A 20,978-nucleotide genomic window follows, 5' to 3' on the forward strand; every position below is an offset into this window, starting at 1 on the left:
AGGTTAGTGATGAATTAGGTTGAAATTGCCAAGGGGTGTCTTTCTGCACTGACTTGAAGATGTATGAGGCTCGCTCTCCTTTGTTCTTCCTTCATCCTGCTTTAGCCATACCTGCATCGTGCCCCGTCAGCATTTTCTGCTTGGGAATGGCTGAGTGGACTTTGCTCTGTTAGCCGTGCATCTTTTATTATTTAAAGGAGGTCTTCAGCGTGTTTATTTGGCACAAATTGGTTGAGAATTTGCTGGTACTAAGCACAGAGGAGGGAAAGAAAAGGATACTTGGTTCCTGCGCTCAGTCTCCCGGCGGTGTCCCCTTCCTGCTCCGGAGGTCTCTCGTTTGTCCCTGCGCTGGGTCGCCCCTGGAGCACAAGCGCTCGGAAGGCGCGGTGGCAGGGTCGCTGTCTGTCTGTCTGTCTCCGGGATCATGTGGCAAAGGGGCCGTGCCTGCCCCGTGTGGCTCCCCCCGTGCGAGGAGTCACAGGACACCGGCGGGGGTAGCTGCAGCTGGTATGCGCTGGTACTAATATAATCCCGCAGGACCGTACCCATGAGACACAAGTGTGACATGGGAGGTATTTAAGGAGACACACCTGTTCTAGGCACGGGCTGCCTATTGCATGCCTTGGAAATGGAAGGTTTTGGTGGAGCAGGAAAGACTCTCATTTTATGCTCAGGAGGGCTTTGCTTCCTTCTTTCTCCCCGGTTGTGGATTATTTTATAATTCCCTACTCTTCGGAAGTCCTGTAGCCTGTTAGCGCCGGGCTGTTTCAAAGGTCAGGCTGGTGTTTGCAGGAGGGAACAGCCTCTGCTCTGAGTGATGGTTTGGGTGTAACTGCTCCTAAGAAAGGGCAGAGAATTCGGAGAATGTCATCTATGTGTGGGGCTGGGTTTTTCGGTCCTTTAGATAATTCAGATTTTGTGTTGTGTTTACCAGTATTTTTATTATAGGGCCTCCGTCTTGCAATTTAGAGCAGTTAATCACATAAAAGTCATACCATCTTATAAATTTTGAACAAAAATATTCTGCACCCATCCCAAAAATTACTGTGAAACAGTTACTCTCCATAAGAAGCAAGTAAATACAAACTAAATCTCATGGTTGCATAGCATAAAGAATTAAATTGCTTAGATTTTTATCTCTTTTTTTAAGTTTATCTGACACTTGTTTGGCAGAAGATTTTTTTTTTTTTTTTTGCTGTTGAAAAGGGGATGTATTGAGATGAAGGAAAAAGAAATTGCAGAGTCTGTCACATGACTCGATTCCATCTGTCTGTCATGTCTTTCAAGTAGAATGGAATTTTTCTCTCAAATTTGATGTGCCTTTTTTTGATGTTAATCTCCTAGTTTGCCTTAGTCTCATGGTCCTTCTTTCCATGAATTCCTGCTCTTGGTAAGGTGTTAAGTGCTTGTTAGTTTGGGAGAGCTTCCAGGATCGGGGCCAAGGCTTTTCCTACATTTGATCGATTGTTGTGTGGAAATAGTAGCAACTAGGCGGTCTCTCCCTCCCAACTTTATTTTAAATAAGATTTTCAGGTAAACATCCAGTATGTCAACTGTTTGCAGAACTAAAGTAATGGCTGGTGGAAATAAGGAGGAGGGTTGTGCTCTAGGACCTGGTTAGTTTGGGCAGTCAGGTATTTTGGGGCGAAGGTGGTAATTCTCTTCTCTAAGAGCTTTGCACTCTGAGTGTGGTGGTCTGGAATAACCAGTCCCTGTGTGCACAAGAGACTCTCCTCAGAAGTTAAAGGCTGTTGGCAGGGCAAAAGATCCTGGAAAAGGAGACCCCTCAGCTCCAGCCTCACTTGGCCCATGGGGTCGTTGACCCTTATGACAAGGGGGTATAAATACATGTCTTTTAAATCCTAATCTGAAAGAGGACTGCAGCTGGATCTGGTCAAACTGAGCATCAGCATACAAACCCTCAAATAGTTTTCCTTCCTTGTGGGCAGACACATTTTTATACATATGAATGTAAAATTCCTTTGATTATGCCACTGAGCAGCAGAATATCTTGTTGTAAGGAAAGAATCATCCCCCTCTAGCTGTGATGCCTCCCAGGCTGGCTTTGGGCCTCTGCAAATCACATTTTGCTGCATAGCCTAAGGTAGACACAGCCTCACTATCCCTGCTGCTAGCTGGTGGTAGTGGGCTCTCCCTCACTTCTGCTCCCACTGGATTCTCCCAAAGTTAATAGATGTGCAATCAAAAGCTGAAAATATTTATTCTGGTTGTTTGGGGATTTTTTTGGGGGGGAGTGGGGGTGGTTTGGTTTAGTGGTGTTTTATGTTCCTTAACTGCACCCTGCAGAACGTCCTGGCTGAGTTGTTTCCAAATACTGGCATCTCCAGGGAAGGGGTTATAAATTGCTAATTTAAAGCCTGCAACAGGATAATTAACTAACCAGTTTGATGTAAATGGCTTAATGGGGCTTTACTAGCCCCTTTGAACTTAAAGTAGCACTAAAAAGTAAACTGTAAATACCTTCAAGGAACGTAGTGGCATGTTTGAATGTGGGGCTGCTTGGCTGTAAGGAACCAGCCTGCTCGACTTGCCAGGAATCCACTGGCCTGTGTGACAGCAAACATGTCAGGGGGTGAGGGGATCAGCCAGGCACCCATTGGGGAAGGCTCTGCAGCTTCTCAGGAAGCACACACACTCTGATATATCAGGCTTTCAAACCTGCCCTGCCTGCTTTGGAAAATTTAAATCACAACCTCAGTTTAAATGCAACTGTAATGAATTACATCAGGATTGAAGGAAAAAAAAAAAAAAAAAAAAAAAGGGCCAAAAACAACAGAAAAACCAAAACCCTGAGGGGGAGGCAGCCACAAGAGTCCACCCTAATTTTCCTGTAGTTCTATTTGCATTAAGGTCTTTTGGCAAGTCCAGGCAGAAATACTTATTACACTTTGTTTCAGAAGACCTTGTTACCCACTGAATCTGCTGAGACAACGTACTGCAGCCCTGCAGCAGATTCCAGTTTCTGATGCATTTGGGGGACTTGGGGAGAATCTGCAGTCTTTCATTCTTGCTGGGCTGTTACAAAGTTCCAAGGGAGGAAGTCAACAACAATTAATCACCTAGAAATGAAGGTCATTACAGAGTTGGAAGCATCTTGTGTAGTTAGGCATTGATCTCACTTCTGACTAAGGAAACTGGGGTGTTGGAGAGGAGAATTTCAGGCCCAAAGGCCCACAGGAATATTCCCTTGAAGCTCTTCCTGGTCCCAGTGCTGCCCTGCTCTGCCTTCTCACTGTGCATGCACCACACAGCGTCAACAACTCCAAGAACTTTTTCTTCATTGTTCCTCTGTCTCACAACCATCTTTCACCTATTGCCAGCAGCCTTCCTGGATACCAGAGGATGTTTTGGGGGTTGAAGGACAATCCTCAGTTACTGCTGTGACCTCTGACACGTAGGATTTGGCTTTACAGCCAGCTTTGTTCAAGAGTGTTCCTGATCCTTGGCTGTGCTCTGTTGTGATGCCCTGAAGGCCATGGGGGCTGTGAGGCTGAGCCAGACTGGGGCTGATGCACAAACAGAGCAAGACCTGACTTTTTAGGTGGTGGCTCTGATTTGGATGCCCTAAAACAGATCATGATGCCTCATCCTCTGTAATGATGGCTCTAATTTTGTGTGGTTTGGTTTGGGATTTTTTTTTCCACCTGGTAAATAATATATCATTGGCAATGTTAATGCTGGCCTTTAAAACAGCAGCATAAAAGCTCTGAAATCTGTTGTAGAGGGCCATGATGCAGAAGTGGTATGTCCTATTTTAAAAGCCACATCTGCCAGGGGATTCAGCCCTGCATTCTAATTATTCAGGTGTCTGTTATATGCAGGGATCAAAATGCTCTGCTGTGGCCTTTAGAAGAGTTAATAACATGGCACTTTGCTCTTACGTGCTGACTGAAGCAGTTGGCATCGTGGCACTACCTGCTTGCTGTGTGTGGGTTGGGAGCACAGCACAGGATTAATTTGGGGTTTTGTTGGCAAGGATCTGTCAGCAGAGCTTGCCCAGCTGCCTGTGCTATGCTGGAGCTGTTAATGCTTTACTTTTATAAGCACTAACCTAGAGCACATTTTAAAAAATTCAAAATAGTCAAATAAAATACTGTTAGAGAGAGAGAGACTTGCAGGCAGAAGAGCTCTGCACACACAGCGTGCATGGCTGGAGACTCCCTTCAAGGAACGCCACAACACCTCAGCCTGCCAGCTCTGCTATCTTGGCATCTGACTGGGAAATGCAAATACTCAATCTTAATCCTTCATTCCCACACGCTGACATGGATCCAAGGGGAGCTTCTGTGAATGTTGTTGTTATTTCCATATAACTTCAGCTGCTGCTTTACTTCCCAGAACCTCCCCACCATGTGTCTCGGTGCAGCGTTTTCCAGGTCTTTTGGATTTGTTTCCCTAATGGAAGGCAGGCTTTAATGTGCGTGTCCTTATCAGAAATCTGGGCAAGGGAGTCTGCACCAGGGGAGATTTAGGTTGAATATTAGGGAAAATTTCAAGGAAAGGGTCACCAAGCATTGGAACAGCCTGCTCAAGGAAATGGTGGAATTGCCATCCCTGGAGATTATCCAAAGGATGTGTAGATGTGGCACTTGGGGACACAGTTTAGAGGTGGACTTGGCAGTGATTTTAGGTGTCATCTCCAGCCTAAGGGATTCTATGATTTTATGTGGAGAAGAGGAACAAACCCTGTGATTGGAGTGTGTGGGGTTGTTTTTAGAAGGTTCTTCCCTTTGTAATCCCTCTCCAATAAATCCTTCCACAGATTTTTAGATTCTTCACTAAATCTTTTAAATAATATGTTAATAAAAAATCCCCCTTCTAATACACATTTTGTTTTGAAACCCACTAAACCTGACAATGAACTCTATTTGGTTTGTTGGCTTAAGAACCATAGGAAAAATATAAGTAGAAACCCTGGGCCAGGACTCTGGACTCTGACTATCACTAGAGAAAGAACAAATTATGTGTAATGGTGTTTTCCTGACCTCTCCTCTGTTTTTAGAAACGTGAAAAATTTCATCTGGCTATTGCTAATGTTAGAAAATTGTGTAAAAATTAGAACATAATGAAGACAAATTTTAAAGTGGTGTCTGCTGCCATTCTTGGGTTTGTTCTCTCAATTGCCTCCTGCTTAGAAAGCAGCTGAAAAATCCAAGTCCTTTTTCCAACATGTCAAAAACAACTTTTTCAAAGGATTCAGAAGCTGTGCCAAAGCACCTTGCCTATTTGTAAGCGAATGCATAGGGTTGGGACTGTCTCTGCCAGGGCCAGCATTCACACATGCAGCTGGCTCTATTAAATCAATTTGATAAATTACTATATACCTCCTAATTTTTCAGCAGGCAAGTCCCTGCTATTTCTTGCCTGCACAAGATTAAACAGGCTTTCACATTACATACCCTGTTATGAGACTGTCTGGAGTGGGTCTGGGTGTGCAGTGACTGCTCCTGGAAGGGTCTGGGGATTTGGCATTAGTCAGGCTTCTTCCATGAGGCTGCAGAGAGAGCAGGTGTGTGAAAGCCACGTTAGCATCTGTGATGGAGGATACCTTGTGCTAAGAAAGATGCCATCTTTGTGACTTATTCTGGTTCTTCAGAGGCGTTGCCTTGTTTGGTTTGGGATTTTGAGGTGGTTTTCCTGCTGTTAAGACACATTCTTTGAGTGAAGTGCCTGCCAAAAAAATGCCTGGAGAAGAGAATAGATTAACCCAAGGTGGACTGACTTGGTGGGTCAGGGAAAGCTGGATGGCATCAGAACATCCTATGGCTGCTGAGGCACGAGCCTCAGGACGTGTGTGTTTCTGAGCACCTGCACTGTGGTGGAACAATGCCACAATTTATTCAGCCCTCCTCTGTGACTGAACTGTATGTGGCTGAATAATGTTCAGCCAAGGGCTGAAAGCAGCTGGATCCTGGATACAGGTGTTTGGGAATGTACGTTGCCGAGAGAGGCTTTAGTCCAAATGGATCCTCACCAAGAGTACTTTCTGCATCCTCTGTCTCTTGGTGCTGTTGTACCACTAGGTTCAGCTGGAAGTGGTAAGGATGGAAGAATTTTACTTTTCCCTTCCACTCCAAGGTGTGGTATCAGTGTTTGTTGTGGCTGTGAGCAGAAGTTTGTACGTGCATTACTCTTTGGGCCAGATTCTGATCCTATTTATTTAGGTATAAAACTGCTGTGTTGTTTCATCTGTGTTAGGGAAGTTCCAGCCTCTCTGGCTGTTTTTAGGTTTTGGTTCTGCTCAGGCTTTTTGGCTGGTTTTCTTCCTTCCTTTAACCGCTTTCCTTGCTGAGAGGGGAAAACTCCATGGGAAGTGATCCAGCAAACTTTTAAAAGAACCTTTTAGTGTAAGTTTGATTTTGTTTTTTTTTGTTTTTAACTCTTGCTCAAGCTTTTAAATCTGTGAATTGTCTCTGTGAATTCTGAGTGCCTCTGAAACCTGCTAGCCAAGCCTAAATCTTGCAGGAGGTGTGGCCACATTTGTGTTCTCAGAGCTCTCTGGCACAGACACCTGGTACACCTGTGTCTCCTGCTAGTTTCAGTACTGTCATAACTTCACTCCTCATGCCTGTTTCTCTGGTACCTCCTGTTTTTCCCAAGGTTATCTTCTAAAAATAGAATCTGTTACAGATTTTCACTCCCCCACACCCACCTTGAGGACAATAATTACCAATGAGATGGTTTTAATAATGCTGAAAGAAGGATGATGATGCATTCTGCTTTACTCTTTGAGGCTATTTTTTTTTTTTTTCTGGCAGGGAAAAAATGCACAAGTTGCTTAGTAATTTCTTTAGGTGACAAATGTAAAGTGAGTAGCTTTTGAAATACTTCAGCTTGAGTGTTTAAACATTTGATAAATCATGGGTTATCTGAAGAATAAAATTATAATGTCTTGGCACCAACAGAATTCTGTACAAAGGTCTCAATCTGAATAGAAAATCTCTTAATTTCCTTAATTGTTGTTAAACTGGTGGAGATAGCTGTGGTATCTGTGTTCACCTGTCCAGAAACCAAAGCCATGCTCAAGCAGAGCTGCCTTGGATGATGCAGTTATCTGCCAGCAGCCAGAAATTAAAACATTGAGAGCATTCATAAGAAGAAAAAAACTTCTCTAAAATGAAAAAAAATTGAATGAAAGCATGTAAGGGTTTGAGTGGATGGTGCTGACTTTACTATGCAATGTGCAGGAGCCCAGAGCTTACTGTCATATAAACCAAGAGAAATCAAAGGGGAGCTGTGTCTATAGGTTACATGTTGGAAAAGGTGAGCAGCTGCTCCGAGAGTCGGGCACTCTGTGTGTGATACCTGCCTACAGATAGAAATGCTGTGGAGGAGAATCATTGCTGGCACACTGTCACAGGCTGGCAAATGAAACTGTTTGGTGGAAGGGTAAGAATCTATTACAGCTCTTTAAAATCATCCTCATCGTGATCACCTTGTGTCCAAACACTACCTTCTCCATTGTAAGTACAAGCATAGTGCATTTCCCAAATGATCTCCTAAAATAAAACCAGATTGGTGCATGAGAGACCAAGTCAGCACAACCAGTGAATGCACAGTGCTACTACCCAGAGCTCAGATGGAAATGGGAACAGTGATGGTGCCTCAGGTTTTACAGCCACCTGTGCTCGACTTTGACAATTATTTATTACCAGTAATAGTGTGCTTTGTAAACTTATACAGTGCTTTATGAAGTAAGACATGTTTCTTATTTTAAAGATCTTTTAATCTTGTGGCCTGATAAGGGGTGCAGATTATCCCTTGGATGTTCATAAATAGCATTAGCACTAAGAGTTTTATTAGCGCTGGGTCCTTTCGAGCCTGTGGCTCTTTCTTTTCTTAACAACACTTCCCTAGTCAGGTGCCAAAATAAGGATTTCTACATCATGATGTTCCAGGCTGGAATAATGTGGGTTATTTTTTGGTTTTTCTTGTAGTGAAAGAGCAAAACCCAAGCAGAGTCCCAGCACAGTGGCTGTTGCTCTGCATGGGTTTAATCCACAGCCTTTGCTCGCCTCTCTGAGACTACAGATCTGGAGTTTGGGGGATGGCAGCAGAGAGCAGGCTCGGGAGGTTTGTGTGTGTGTGTTTGCTTGCGCGTGTTTTAAATAAACAAACAATGCAACAGCAACTTCAACAAATTGTGAGTGGTGCTAATTTGTTATAGTGCTGTCTTGCCTTCTGGCAGTGTTGATTTAGGAGAAGCTGAGCAGACTGGAGCGGATGCAGGGAGCTGCCGCTTCTCTTGCTCTGGGATGTGTGTATGGTTCAGCACAAAATACTTTTAAGGGTCCTGTCCTGAAGATCTTTCAGATAACAGAGTAAAGCACATACATAGGCTGTCAATCCCCTTTTGAAAACCAAATCTTAGGCAAAAGTTCCTTCCCCCCTGCCTTGCTCCACCCCTTCCACTTTTTTAAAATGAAGAGAAGTTTTAAGTCTTAATTCATGACAAAAGCCTATAATTTGTGTACTTTGAGCACTGCCAGGAAATCCTCAACCTTGACAAGAATAGTGTGTAGGGAAGGAAAGGAGGAAGATCCTGTGCTTTGGACTGTAGCAAAGTTTTCAACACCCCATGACCTTGGTGGGCTGCCTTTCATAAGATGCCTGGCGCTGTAATCCCCCAGGCTGAGAAGCTGTCTGTCAGGAGGGGCTGGCCAAATGTGCCCGAGGTATCTGCAGCCCTGGACCACTGCTGTGCTGCAGGACAAAGCCAGCAGGATGGGAGCCTTGCTGGGAAGAGGTGGAGTTTGGACACATAGAGTGACCTTCCTGCAGTCTGTGAGCTGAGTTTAAAAAATAATGCTTGAAGTCTCAAGTGAAGAAGACAGAGGAATACAATAAGAAGTAGGGGTTGCAGAAAAGCAGCCAAATAAATGAAGAATTCTGAAAGTGAGTAAACTCTGCTTTCCCATTAGGTCATCTTCAGCTTGGAGAGATTTGGATGCAATAGAGGCAGTTTGCAGAACTTTGAGTCTGTTAGGCCTTCTGCTTTCACAAGCAATAGTGGCTTTCCGGCCTTCTCTCATTTGCCAGGCTCAGATGTGCTGAGACTTCTTGGTGGCTACAAAGAACCAAGCACAAAGGGTTCAGAGTGATGGGTTAAGCATCTGACCTGGAGGGATGTTTGGCAGGCAGTACAGTCTTAATACTGCCAGGACCAACTCTTACAGTGGTTTGCTTGAAAGACTTCACCGAAGTGAAACTTAAAACCAAAAACTTCTTTGCTGCAGGGCTGAGTATATGGTCAGGTTTTTGGGAAAAACAAAGAAAAAAATGTGGATAAATGCTAAAAGTACTGTATTTTAGGTATCATTTATATTAAGAACTGTTGCTGGATCTATAGATATGGTAAAGGGAATGAGTTTTTACTTATTGGAAAAAAACAAGACAGCAATGCTTGTTTTGTGCTCACTGGTATCTGGCATGTGGTGTGAGAGATGACATTTTGGTCCAAGATATTTACTACACCCCTCAGCATGGAAACTTGGTGTTAACTATTGATATTAGCAGTATTGTGTATGCAGATGCTCCCATGCAGACTGCTTCTCTCTGCAGAAATGTTTGCTGAGTCCACACAAGAAATGACAATAAACAGGCCGATTGAGAGGATCTTTATCAAACCTGCTCCCATTTTTCCTAATACTCCGAGGCTTTGTTTGCTCTAACAAACCGTGTAACTAAGGAGTCTGAGTCACAGTCACTAGTTCCAGCTGCCTGCCTCATCTCTGTCCTGAAGATCCCTCCCCAGCTGCTGGGACAGTTGAAAGGGTCGTGCATTTGCTCCAGTATTCCTGCATTTCACAGCCTGCTATCAGCTTGTACCTGCGGTGATTCAGAGCCCCAGAGCAGTGCGGCAGCTGGGAGCGTCCTGTAGGACAGTCTTGGGTGGAAGAGGGTCATGACATTCCTCCTTTTCCACAGTACTGGGGGTGCTCCTGCCCCCAGAGCGATGCCAAGTGGCCTGAAGGACGGGGCCCAGGACTGACATGCTCTAGGATTAACTGGGAGGAAGCAGCCGTCCTTTAGTCATGTCCTAAATTCTTGTATTGTAAAGGAAGAATTCTGTACAGGCTCAGAAGTGTCCGGGAAACAGAAATTTTGCATACCAAAGGGGCCTTTGAGCTACTTCATTCAATATGTTGTTGTTTTGGGGTTTGGGTTTTTTTGTGCCATAGGGAGTAAATAAATGAATTTAATGAGATTAGCATTGGTCATTGGAGCTGCCTTTACTACTTGCAATGAGGGTACAAGTAAAACTGAGTTTGCTCAGTTGTTGTAAGGAGAGAAGAGCCCAGAGTCTACTGCTGGTCACTAAGTGGTCACGAGCTTCTGAAGCTTTGTTTTGTGCCACTGCTCTGTTCCTGAGATCAATTGTGCTCTGAAGATATGCAGGAATTTTTAGTGCCTGACTCTGGCTGACAAGATCTGCAATGTCCATGCCTCTCCCCTTCTCCTCCCAGTAGAGGTTTGGGTAGTCCTAGTCTCCTGTGTGTCAGCCGTGACAATAAATGTATAATATAGAAGCACTCTGTTTAGGAGTTGGCAGGAAGCTTCATTTCTGACTGCAGTGAGATGTTCTAATAGTAGGAAACACCTTTGGTTGAAGCAGTTCTCTGCTAAAACTCTGCCCTAGAGGGGAAATACAACTATGGAGAAGAGCTCTTGCTTCACAGTAGCAAGAAGCAAATTGATGTAATCTGAGTGGGGAAAACCTCGTGTTTGAGCTGCTGTTCAAGAAATACCTTTATGCAGCATTCAGCCTATGTTAAACTGAGAATTGCTGGTATTGCTGAGGGTTTTGCAGAGTTGTGATGCTGGGAGATGCAGCCAGAGTTCAGGTTGCTCTAGTGCTGTGCAGAGTGTGATCTTCTGGGGAGGGGGGAGCTCCAGATTCCTGGGGCTCTGGCCCATTGTGCTTCAAGTGTGGTAGTTACTGGGTTGGCCTGTTCATGCTGGCAGAAGTCTGTTCAGACTAGTTCAGCAAATGCTCTTGGCTCAGCACAGCTCAGGTCAGTAGGCAAACAGTTGCTTATCATTTCACTTCTTCATTGTATTGATAAGATTTTAAAATCTTCAGCCTACAGCAGTCAAAACAGGGTGATCTGAATACAAAAGACCTATTAGTTCAGTGTGAAAGGGATTTGGTTACGGAGTTGTGGGGATAAGCATGTAGGTGGGAGTGATAGGAACACTGTCCTGGGCCTAAGCCCAGCAGATGTTCAGGAAGAATGAACTATCTCCCAATACTCCCTCCTTTTCATGACAACCCGTTCCATTTCTTAGGCTTGTGTTCTCCTTTATGCTCTCTCTCATTCAACATTAAGTATTATAGATATTTTTCATTTCGCCTTTTATCTTTTAAGGTTGACAATCAATAGTATTCTCACTTTTTAAATGTAAGATTTCTATCTCCAGAAACACAGCTGGAGACATGCAGCCATCAATGTGATAAGAGCGATGCACATGTTTTCACTTCACCATGAGGGTCTAAAAACCTATGTTAAATCCCTGCCAGGCTGCAGGCTTATTTCTGTATTAGTTTTTGGTGGGTTTGGGCTTCTTGCTTGTTTGTTTTCAGTGGGGCAGCATCACCACTTGTAGAAAGGAACCTGTGCTGAGCATCTACCCTGAGACTCCTCTATGATAATCCCGCTGGAGCTGATTAGAGGAACTCCATGGGAAGGATATGCACTGCAGAAGATACAACCAGTCAGACCTAGGGTAGCTGTGATACATGCCTTGCCCGACATGGAAAAGATGATGTTGCTTTTTTCTTTGGGCAGGGGAGGTTGGAATTATAGATCTTATGTTTTGCGACGCTCATACAAGCTGCAGTTCACCATGAGTAAACTTGATCTTCAGTCTTCAAGAATGGAGATTAAAATATCAGTGAAGCATCATTATAAATCGGAGACAGAATACAGTGCCTTCTCCTGCCTTGCACCAAAGTATCCAGCCTGGCCCAATGCCATAACATCCCTAGAAGATATTTTCAAAGGCTTGGGAAATGGGACAGGGAAATGGGGACAACACAGCAGATCAGGTTTGAAGAGTTTCTTCTGCTGCCTGTACTGTGTTGGGAACGAGACCATGAAGCTCTGGCACCAGGCTGTTCTTGTCATAGAGGCATTTCTAAATGGTGATGATATTTCATTGCCTGCATTTCTGGGCAGAAGGAAGCTGGTGCAGGCATCCTGGGATCTGCTGGTTTTGGATACGTGTGAACTGGTTCCCCTGAAGCTCAGTGCTATTGAGAATCATGACCGTAAGCGCCAGGGAGCATCAGTAAGAAACCTGCAGAGTCCTTCTGTTCTGCTTCCGTCACAGTTCACCAGCTGTGGGGAGATGGGTGGAGGGGAGGTTGTTCTAGCAGTTACATATTTAAGGCAGGCGGCTGTTTTAAAATGTACGTTTCAATTTTGATTGCAGTATTTTAATTGCATTTAACAGCGTCCCTGCTGGTTCTCCATTCTGCATCCGTGCAGCCACGTTCTATTGATGGCCTGTTGTGATTTCAATGGAACATCATGGGATGTACCTGGCACGTCGGGCAGCACTGGATGGAGGTGCCTTTAGCCCAATGTACCTGGCATGGTAAGCGGCAACCAAGTGGTTAATCTGCATTCTACTGCTCATAGTTTCAGCTTGTGTTGCAAGGTGTTCCTGCTTTGCTGCAGCCTTGCACTGACTGGAAATCACTTTGCTCTCTTGATTTTAGTGCTTTCATGCACACAGGGCCCTACCCTTTTCACCCATGGAGATTCCCCTTCCCTGGGAAGTTTGCCATGCAGTAGAGAAGGGCCTAGCCACGTCAGGCTCTCCTCATTATTCTAGAACATGAGAGAAGGGACTGGGAAATCGTCTCACTCTTTCTTTTCTCTCCTCTTTGGGCCAGGAGCTGGTAGCAGTTGAGCAGGTATTGCCCACGTCCCAAATGCCCAAACGTTGCCGCACAGAGGTACCAGACAGGTGCTCATGCCCTTAAGCAAAACTGTGCCGTTCCTGCGGAGTCCTGCAAGAGCTGCCTCAGGGAGCCGGGAGGGCAGTTCTGCCTGGCACTAATTGGAATGTAACAAACTAAACAAGGGCCACTTTCAGTTTGCTGATATGGTATCTGCAAAATGATCCTCCATCCTCCATTTTCCTTCTCTTTTCCATGCCCACACCTGCAAAATCAGCTGCACATCCTGCTCTGTCCTGCATGTTTTCTCTCCCTCCCCCAGCTCTGCAGACCTCTGCCCGAGTAACTGCACATGTTGGTCTTGGCTATTTTAAAGTGCTAAATATTTGTGTGAGAAAAACAAGGGTGCTGCATCCTGTTTTCTGCTTGAGCCTTCTTCACAGAGCTTTTGCTGTTCCCCTGCCAGTGATGAAAATGCATGTTTGTGCCTCAGCTTCTGAATTCTGCTGTCTGACTGCTCGCAGGGGTTGGGGACAGGAAACCATTTGGACTAACACAGTTCCAGCACTTCTCCCCATGCTTCTGCTGTTCTAGAATGTGAATACCTTTAAAAGTCATGGGCTAATCACCTGCCAAGTGCAACTCCTGGGGGCAGGTTAGTGGCCTGAACCACCCACTACACTGACACCTCTGAGGGTCCTGATTCTGTTGGGATGTGGGGAAAGGAAGATTAGACGAGCCAGTGAGGAACAGGAAAGTTCTCTTCCCAGTGGGGTCGTTAAGTGCTCAAAAAAAAGTTGGTTCATCTGAAACTTAAGGGTGCAGAAGTCATCTGTTTCAGTTTCACTCAGTTCCAGTAGCAGCTGGACACAGCATTTTTAATGACACAAATTGGTGGGAGAGAGCAATGTAGGAAAGAGTGGATTTCATTTTGTCTTGTTGTTCTCCATGCTCACTGCTGCAGTGTCTGCTCAGTGCAGCTCAACTGCTTGGGAAGGTGGAGAAATAAGAAAGCAGACCGCTGTCTTTTCCTGGGTCTATTATAGCATGCACAATAGGCTGATGTTTTAACAGCATCTAATTTGATACATCACATCTAATCTGTTTGTTGGTTTTTATCTGCAGTACTGTTAGCTCACTGTTCAGGTGCTCGGTGTCTAGCCTTCTCATCCAGCTACAAATCCTCTACGTGAAATGAGTGATTCCTTAGATCTGTTTTTGATTGATTCTTTGCTTCACTGGTGTTGCTTCTTAAAAGGTAAACAATATTCATGTGCTGCAATCTATAACTCAGAGATGAAATCAAATAGCATCTCCTGCCAGAGGTTGCTAAGATAACGCATTTAGCATTCATTCAGTAATTACTTTTAGGAAGAGATTTAGTGATATTAAAGAGAATCAAACCTGTAATGAATATGTAGATTTTATACTGTTGAAAGGGGTGAAGGGATTTCTCTTCTCCTCTGCTTAGCAAATTCATTTTCTGTAATGTCTGGAGTCTTTGTGCAAACTGAGAGCAAATGAAGTTTTTCCTGCTGTGTAGTGAGAGCAGCACAGCTCCAGGAGCAGCCTGTGTGTTGTGTACAGCCTTGCTGCCCACGGGGTCACAGTGTGCCCCAGGCTGGGCACAGCAGCTCACAGTTATCCAGCTCCTGAGGCAATATTGCTTATTAAGATGCTGTTGGCTCTTAGCTTGCAAAGCTTTGTTTGATGTGTGGCATCTGCTTGCAGCATTACTGTATTCTGTGATTTGTGCCCTGTACTTCTCATGTCTTTGCATGTGCTGTGTGTCAGTGTCATAGATATGGTGGAGGCAGTGGAGAGCCTGAGTTTTGTTTCATTCCCTCCTTGCGTGGGAGTATTTGGGCAGGTTCACGGCTCTGAAAAAAGTCTCTTGAATGTGAGGTAACCAGCCTGAATCTGGGAAAAGACCATCACCGCTGCTATTAGTCCAGAGCCTTCTGTAATCCTCTTTAAATGCAAAGGGGTGAAATTTTGCACACCACATTCAGTGTTTAAAGACTGTGGCCCATGTGAGACATCTGTGTATTCTTGAAGTCTAGGGGTTGGGTTTTTTATACTAGAAATGCATCTGAGCCTTTTCTGAACCAGGGCTCCTCTGAACTTGGGAGTGTTTTTTTCAGGGGTGTTTTTTTTTTCCTTTTTTCAGAAAACAGAAAAGGAAAGTTTATTAAAAATGATACTGAAATACAAGAAGTATAAACCTACCATGATTTTTAGGGCTTTGGGGGGTTGTGGTGATGTTATTCAAATGTTACGGTTTGTTAAGAGATACTCTCTGCAAACTAATGGACAGCAAGGCTGCACCTACCATTTGTTAGGGCAGATAACTTTTAGACAGGATTTAAACTCACAGTTGTTCTTGGTCCCATGCTGTCAGCTAGAAATGAGATTCTGGGAATGCCATAAGTTGAGGAATACTGCCTCCTTCTCTTTTGCTAACAACTTTTCCAATGCACCTTTCTTCCTTCACCCCTGAAATGCATCATTTTCAAAGAAGGGTTTGTAACTGGCCACCTCTGGAGAATATCCGGACTGGATTTATTTTTGTTGAGGACTGCACAAGATACACAAGGCAGGTTGCTATAAGGCTTTTGTCAGCCAAAGGAGTGTTCTCTGAGCCATACTCTTGTCTCTGTCAAAGCCCTTGGTGGGCAATTCTGACAGCATTTTAAACACAGAGCTCTAAGCTTGGTTGAAGGTTTTGCTGCCTTGACTCACTACATTCATTTTGGGGGGTTATTAAATCGCCATTAGATTTCAGCTAACAAATTCAAATTTGATAGGCAGGGTTATACTGCCTGCACCTGACCACTGCTTTTAAAATCTACTGAAAGTAATAGCCTACCTTATACATATGTCCTACTGAACATGAAAAATTTGTGAAAAATCCTGTAAAATTTGACATGCGAGATAAATAGAGGTAATTTGAACAACTTGTACTATGCTAGTTTTTATGCTGCAGAACATCCTGAAGTTTAATAATAACATTATCTTTCTCATGAAGGTCAGTAGCAGAAGTAGAATTCTAACTCTGTTTTCAGGGCTTTCTCTGCAGGCTCATTACCTGGTTTCAATATCATTTAAGGCAGAAAGAAAAAAAAGTAAAACACTAAAAATATTCTGCATTTGCATTCTGTTGCAAGCCTTAAGGTTTCGACAACTCATATACAGTGATTTCTAGTCCTCTGCTTTCAGTGCCGCACCAATGGGAAATAAGCCCACTTTTACTTCAGTAATACCTTATTATTACTACTACTACTAGTACTACATTGTTTAGGCAGAAAATATATGCTGTAACTGTTTCCTTTCCTTTCCCACATTTGTCCTTTATGGAACACTTAAAAATCATACCCAGGCATTTTGTGTGTTACATGCATGGAAGAGCATCATTGTTTGTAGTGAAATTGTAGTACTAGGCTGTTCCTTGCTATCTTGAGCAGGATGCATTTCTATGGAGAGATGCTGTTAAGTTGCAAGCATGTTTTGTCCTCCCCTATCGATGTATCTCAGTGACCCAGAAGTAAGGGCTCTTACTGGCCTGGCTAGATAAAAGTGGGTATTTTGTGCCTCTGTGCTGCTGCTTCTTCCCCTTAATCAGCAATTCTAGAAGCAAGCCACTAGAACCAGACACACTGCCTCTGTGCTGCAACTCTGATGTGACTAATTACATTAAAACTTGGTTTTAAGGTGCTCAACAGTGGAGGTGGCCCCTGTCCTGTCACATTTTTCTGATTCTGCAGGGTAAGTTTCTATTACAGAAACACTACAGGTGGAACTAGCACCATGGCAAGCCTGTACTTCCTCCTTTTGGCTGCCACCCTTTCTAAAGCTCTGGAAAAAACATCCATGTGCACAAAGACACCACGGTGAATCCACCATCTTCTTAGGTTGCCATCTATCGCTGAAACAAAATCAAACAGAAAAGCGGAGCAGCCTTTTTAGCTGTGGGTCAGGGGAGATGAGCCACAGGGGTCTGGGTGGATGCTAAGTTAGGTGCTGCTGCGCTGAAGAGCCACCAAAACCTTCCACCAAAAGCATAAGCGAGCACCAGGCTGACCAGCAAAACAAGTGAAGAGCTGTGTCCTGTGGAAGGAGGGAGGCACCTGCTTGGCAGATCTGTTGGGAAAAGCACCAGGGTAGCCAAGCAACAACGCTGGAAGAAATACTGCATTTGTTTACTTTTTGGTAGCTTTTTTCTTAAAGCAAAAACTTCTCTGTTGTGCAGAAAGGGATGATATAAATTTACCACCTTTCTGCCAAATGAAATCTTTCTATTTATCATCAGGCAGTAAGAATCAGGTTTGAGGGAAGCAATTTTTCATGCTAACAGCATCACTCCTTATTTCATTTCGTTGTGTACCTGTATCTGGTGCAGAGGGAGTATAGTGCACTCTAATGCTTCATCATTTGAACCCTGATGGGACAGAGTGTGGTAGTGGGACTCGCAAAAAATAAAAAAATTAACTGATGAGGATTTTAAGAGAAATTTAAGCTCTTCATTTCTCTGTATTTATGGCTTGCTTCTCCTTCAATAGGAGAAATGTTTCAATAATACGATGAACTGGGAAAAGAAGAAAGGAAGTAGAGGGCTAAATGGTGGTTGTAAATTTGGTATTTAATTCCTACTTTTGAACCTCATGAACTATTTTAGATCAACTTTGAAACAAACAAACACACAAAAAAGAAAACCAACAAGGAAAAATAAATTAAAATTGATCTTGGATTCCCAAATGCAGCCCCAGATTCAATTCTGGGGTTTATGGATGGTAATATCTACCAAACGTGCAACTGCAGTTAGTTTTGACATATCTCAAACTGGGTGTTTCCCACAGTCCATACTACTGGGAAGGCAAATATAAACATCTAAACTAAAATACATCATGACTACTGTTTGTGAAATGCATGAACTATATGCAGGTAACCACAGTTTTCCTCTCTTTACAGTATTTCAGGACCGAGAAACTGTGACTTGAGATGTGTTACTTGACTCTATTATTTTAAGCAAAATTCTTTCAAAATTCAAGACAGAACAAAATTACCTTGAGGAAAATGTTTCAGAATTATGAAGACATGTGGTGACATTTAGCCTGCTCAGCATCCTGAATTTCAGCCAGTTGCGGGTTGATTCTAACCCTACATATCAATGGATTTGGATATAGACATTGTCAGGGGAGTGGTTTTTAAAGCAGCTTTTCATACTCTTAAGGAGACTTCCCATTCACACCTCAGTGTGGGTAATTCCATCTTCAATGGATTTAGTTGCTACATGTCATTTTCTCAACCCAGAGCAGCTGGGTGTTACAAGATTTCAACATGTAACAGCCAAGAAACAAACTACATGTTAAAGCAGGGAAGCTGCAGCTTATGCTAATTATTTTTCATGCTCAGATATGCAAACGACAGTGAAGTAGATGCTTCTCTTTCCTTCCTCTTTTTCTCGCTTCTCATCATCCCTTCAAACTTGTGTCAGGAGAGAACAGCTTTCCCCTGTACCTAACTATTGTTTTCATGCTGGTTATCTTTTGAATAGTGATTCCAGCCAATGATGATTGCTTCTGTAAAAAGATAATTACAAATCTGATTTTTGAAAGACTCAAGTCTTAGCATGAGAAATATTTCTCTCTGTATTTCCAGCAGGATCACAGCTTCCAGGGCTCAATGCACTCAGATCTCCCTAGTCAGTGTCAAGCCCTACAGAGACTGCACTATGTTAAACCAGTCTATTAATAACGTAACCTGTTCTAGTGCAAACAGCAAACTCACACCTCTCATTCTCCTGTTTTGCAGGTGGTAAGGTGAAGGTGAGAGGAAGAGAAGGTGGAGATGGAACTGCCAAATCATGCCAAACAACTGCTACTGCAGCTGAACCAGCAACGAGCCAAAGGTTTCCTCTGTGATGTGATCATTGTGGTAGAAAATGCCCTGTTTCGTGCCCATAAGAACATCCTGGCAGCCAGCAGCATGTATTTCAAATCCCTTGTCCTGCATGACAACCTGATAAACTTAGACACCGACATGGTGAACCCCACCGTGTTCCGGCAGATCTTGGACTTTATTTATACTGGTAAGCTCTTAACGACTGACCAGCCTGGTGAACAGAACTTTAATGCTCTCCTCACCGCAGCAAGCTACCTCCAACTGCACGACCTGGCAGCTCTCTGCAGAAAGAAGCTGAAGCGGAACGGCAAGTCCTTTGCTGGCAAGGCCGGTGGCCTTGGTGTTGGGAGATCTGCCAGGAGTCAGAGACTTTCCACCGCTTCAGTCATCCAAGCTCGCTATTCAGGGTCAAATGAGGGGCTGAAGGGCTCGCACTCAAAGGAGCTGTCAAAGGGAAAGCTCTCTGATGACGAGGTCTTCATCAGCAGCTCCAACCAAGAGAACTGTCACTCCTTAAGCAGGGGAACCAGCAAGAACGGCGGTGGGAGCAGCAGTGCGAATGGGAGCACCGGTGACCAGGAGCTAGGCCTCGACCTGTCCAAAAAAAGCCCCTCGCTCCCTGTCGCGGCCTCCCACGATGACACGCAGCACAGCGAAAGCCAGCACGGCTCTCCCCAATCTGCCTCAGCCCCTGCAGCCAACAGTGCCTCATCGTTCGACGAGCCTGGCGTCGGAGCCCCCCACAGCATGGCGGACAGCAGCGACCCCATGGACATGGATCTGAGCGAGGAGTGCCACCACTCACTGACGGAGAGCGGCCAGCGCAAGGGCCTCCGGCACTCGGCCCGCAAGAAGGAGTGGATCAAGAAGGACAGCGCCTTTGACCGAAAGGAAGGGGGCAAAGACAGGGACGAGGGTGAAGGGCTGCCCAACGGTATCCTGCTGGGGCCCTTGTCCAAGTCTGTGGAGAGGAGTCTGGCCGGGGCCTACGGGGCAGACCTGCCCTACCCGTGTAAGGAGGAGGTAGAAAACGGTAAGGAGAACAGTGACGACAGCGGCCAGAGCGAGAGCGAGAGCGGCGGCCATACCAGTGCCAACTACGTCTACCGGCAGGAGGGGTTTGAGCCAGTGGCCTACGGTGACAACCTGTATGTCTGTATCCCCTGTGGCAAAGGCTTCCCGAGCTCTGAGCAGCTCAATGCCCACGTGGAAACGCACACCGAGGAAGACCTTTACATCAAGGAGGAAGGCACGTACGGCAGCAAGGACGAAGCTGAGGATTTGTCCAACCCCAACCAGTCCTATGCTGCGGAGTCCCGGCCCTTCAAGTGTTCGGTGTGTGAGAAGAGCTACAAGGATCCAGCCACGCTGCGGCAGCACGAGAAGACTCACTGGCTGACGCGGCCCTTCCCTTGCAACATCTGCGGCAAGATGTTCACGCAGCGGGGCACCATGACACGGCACATGCGCAGCCACCTGGGGCTCAAGCCCTTTGCTTGTGAGGAATGTGGGATGCGCTTTACCCGGCAGTACCGACTAACAGAGCATATGCGTGTCCACTCAGGAGAAAAACCTTACGAATGTCAACTGTGTGGTGGGAAATTCACCCAGCAGCGCAATCTGATCAGCCACCTGCGAATGCATACCTCTCCCACATAAGCCAAAGACTCCAGAATGAGCTTCAAGCCCATCCGCAGTGATTTACCTTTCTGTAGACTTGCTGCTTTAAAAAAAAAGAAAAAGAAAAAAAAAACCAACAAAAAAGGGGGCAACTCCCCATACTCTGTTCAGTCATGAGAGGCCTAAACAAATGTAGCTTTAACATTTAAAAAAAAAGTTCCTTTTTTTTCCTTTTTTTAAAAAAAGAAAGGTCCACAGCCAAGCTGATGCATTTAGTCCCAGTCTCCCTTCAAATTCTGATGACCTGGCAAGAAATGCGTCTTCTTTTTGCACACATCGACTTCATTGCCATATTGCTCATCTGAATCAGGTAGGGGGACCTTGGGGAACTTTCAGCTTCTGCTGGCTCCCCCTCTCTGCCTCATTCTGCATTCCTGTCACTGTACTCACCTCCTTTCTTAAAACCAAACTCACTAGGGGTATTTCTTGCCATCAAAAATAAAATGAAGTACACCTTTTCAGTGGCCTA

The 20,978-nt window shown here is 44.7% G+C and overlaps 1 protein-coding gene across 8 annotated transcripts in view; it reads left to right on the forward strand.

The window, feature by feature from the left end:
* HIC2 (HIC ZBTB transcriptional repressor 2) overlaps positions 1 to 20,555 on the forward strand; it is a 70,349-nt gene extending 49,794 nt beyond the window's left edge. For 4 of the 8 annotated variants that reach the window (XM_058422871.1, XM_040081251.2, XM_040081247.1 and 1 more), the window contains 2 exons: positions 12,478 to 12,621; positions 18,740 to 20,555. In XM_058422871.1, coding sequence (XP_058278854.1) covers positions 18,776 to 20,488 — 1,713 coding nt within the window. In that variant the 5' untranslated portion in view covers positions 12,478 to 12,621; positions 18,740 to 18,775 and the 3' untranslated portion in view covers positions 20,489 to 20,555. Of the gene's footprint in view, positions 1 to 12,477; positions 12,622 to 14,053; positions 14,187 to 18,739 lie in introns of all 8 variants that reach the window. The other 4 variants (XM_058422872.1, XM_040081252.1, XM_040081255.2 and 1 more) reach the window with 2 other exon arrangements.
* Positions 20,556 to 20,978: the final 423 nt, after the last annotated feature.

Source organism: Hirundo rustica, chromosome 17, assembly GCF_015227805.2.
Source record: "Hirundo rustica isolate bHirRus1 chromosome 17, bHirRus1.pri.v3, whole genome shotgun sequence".
Lineage (NCBI taxonomy): Eukaryota > Metazoa > Chordata > Aves > Passeriformes > Hirundinidae > Hirundo > Hirundo rustica.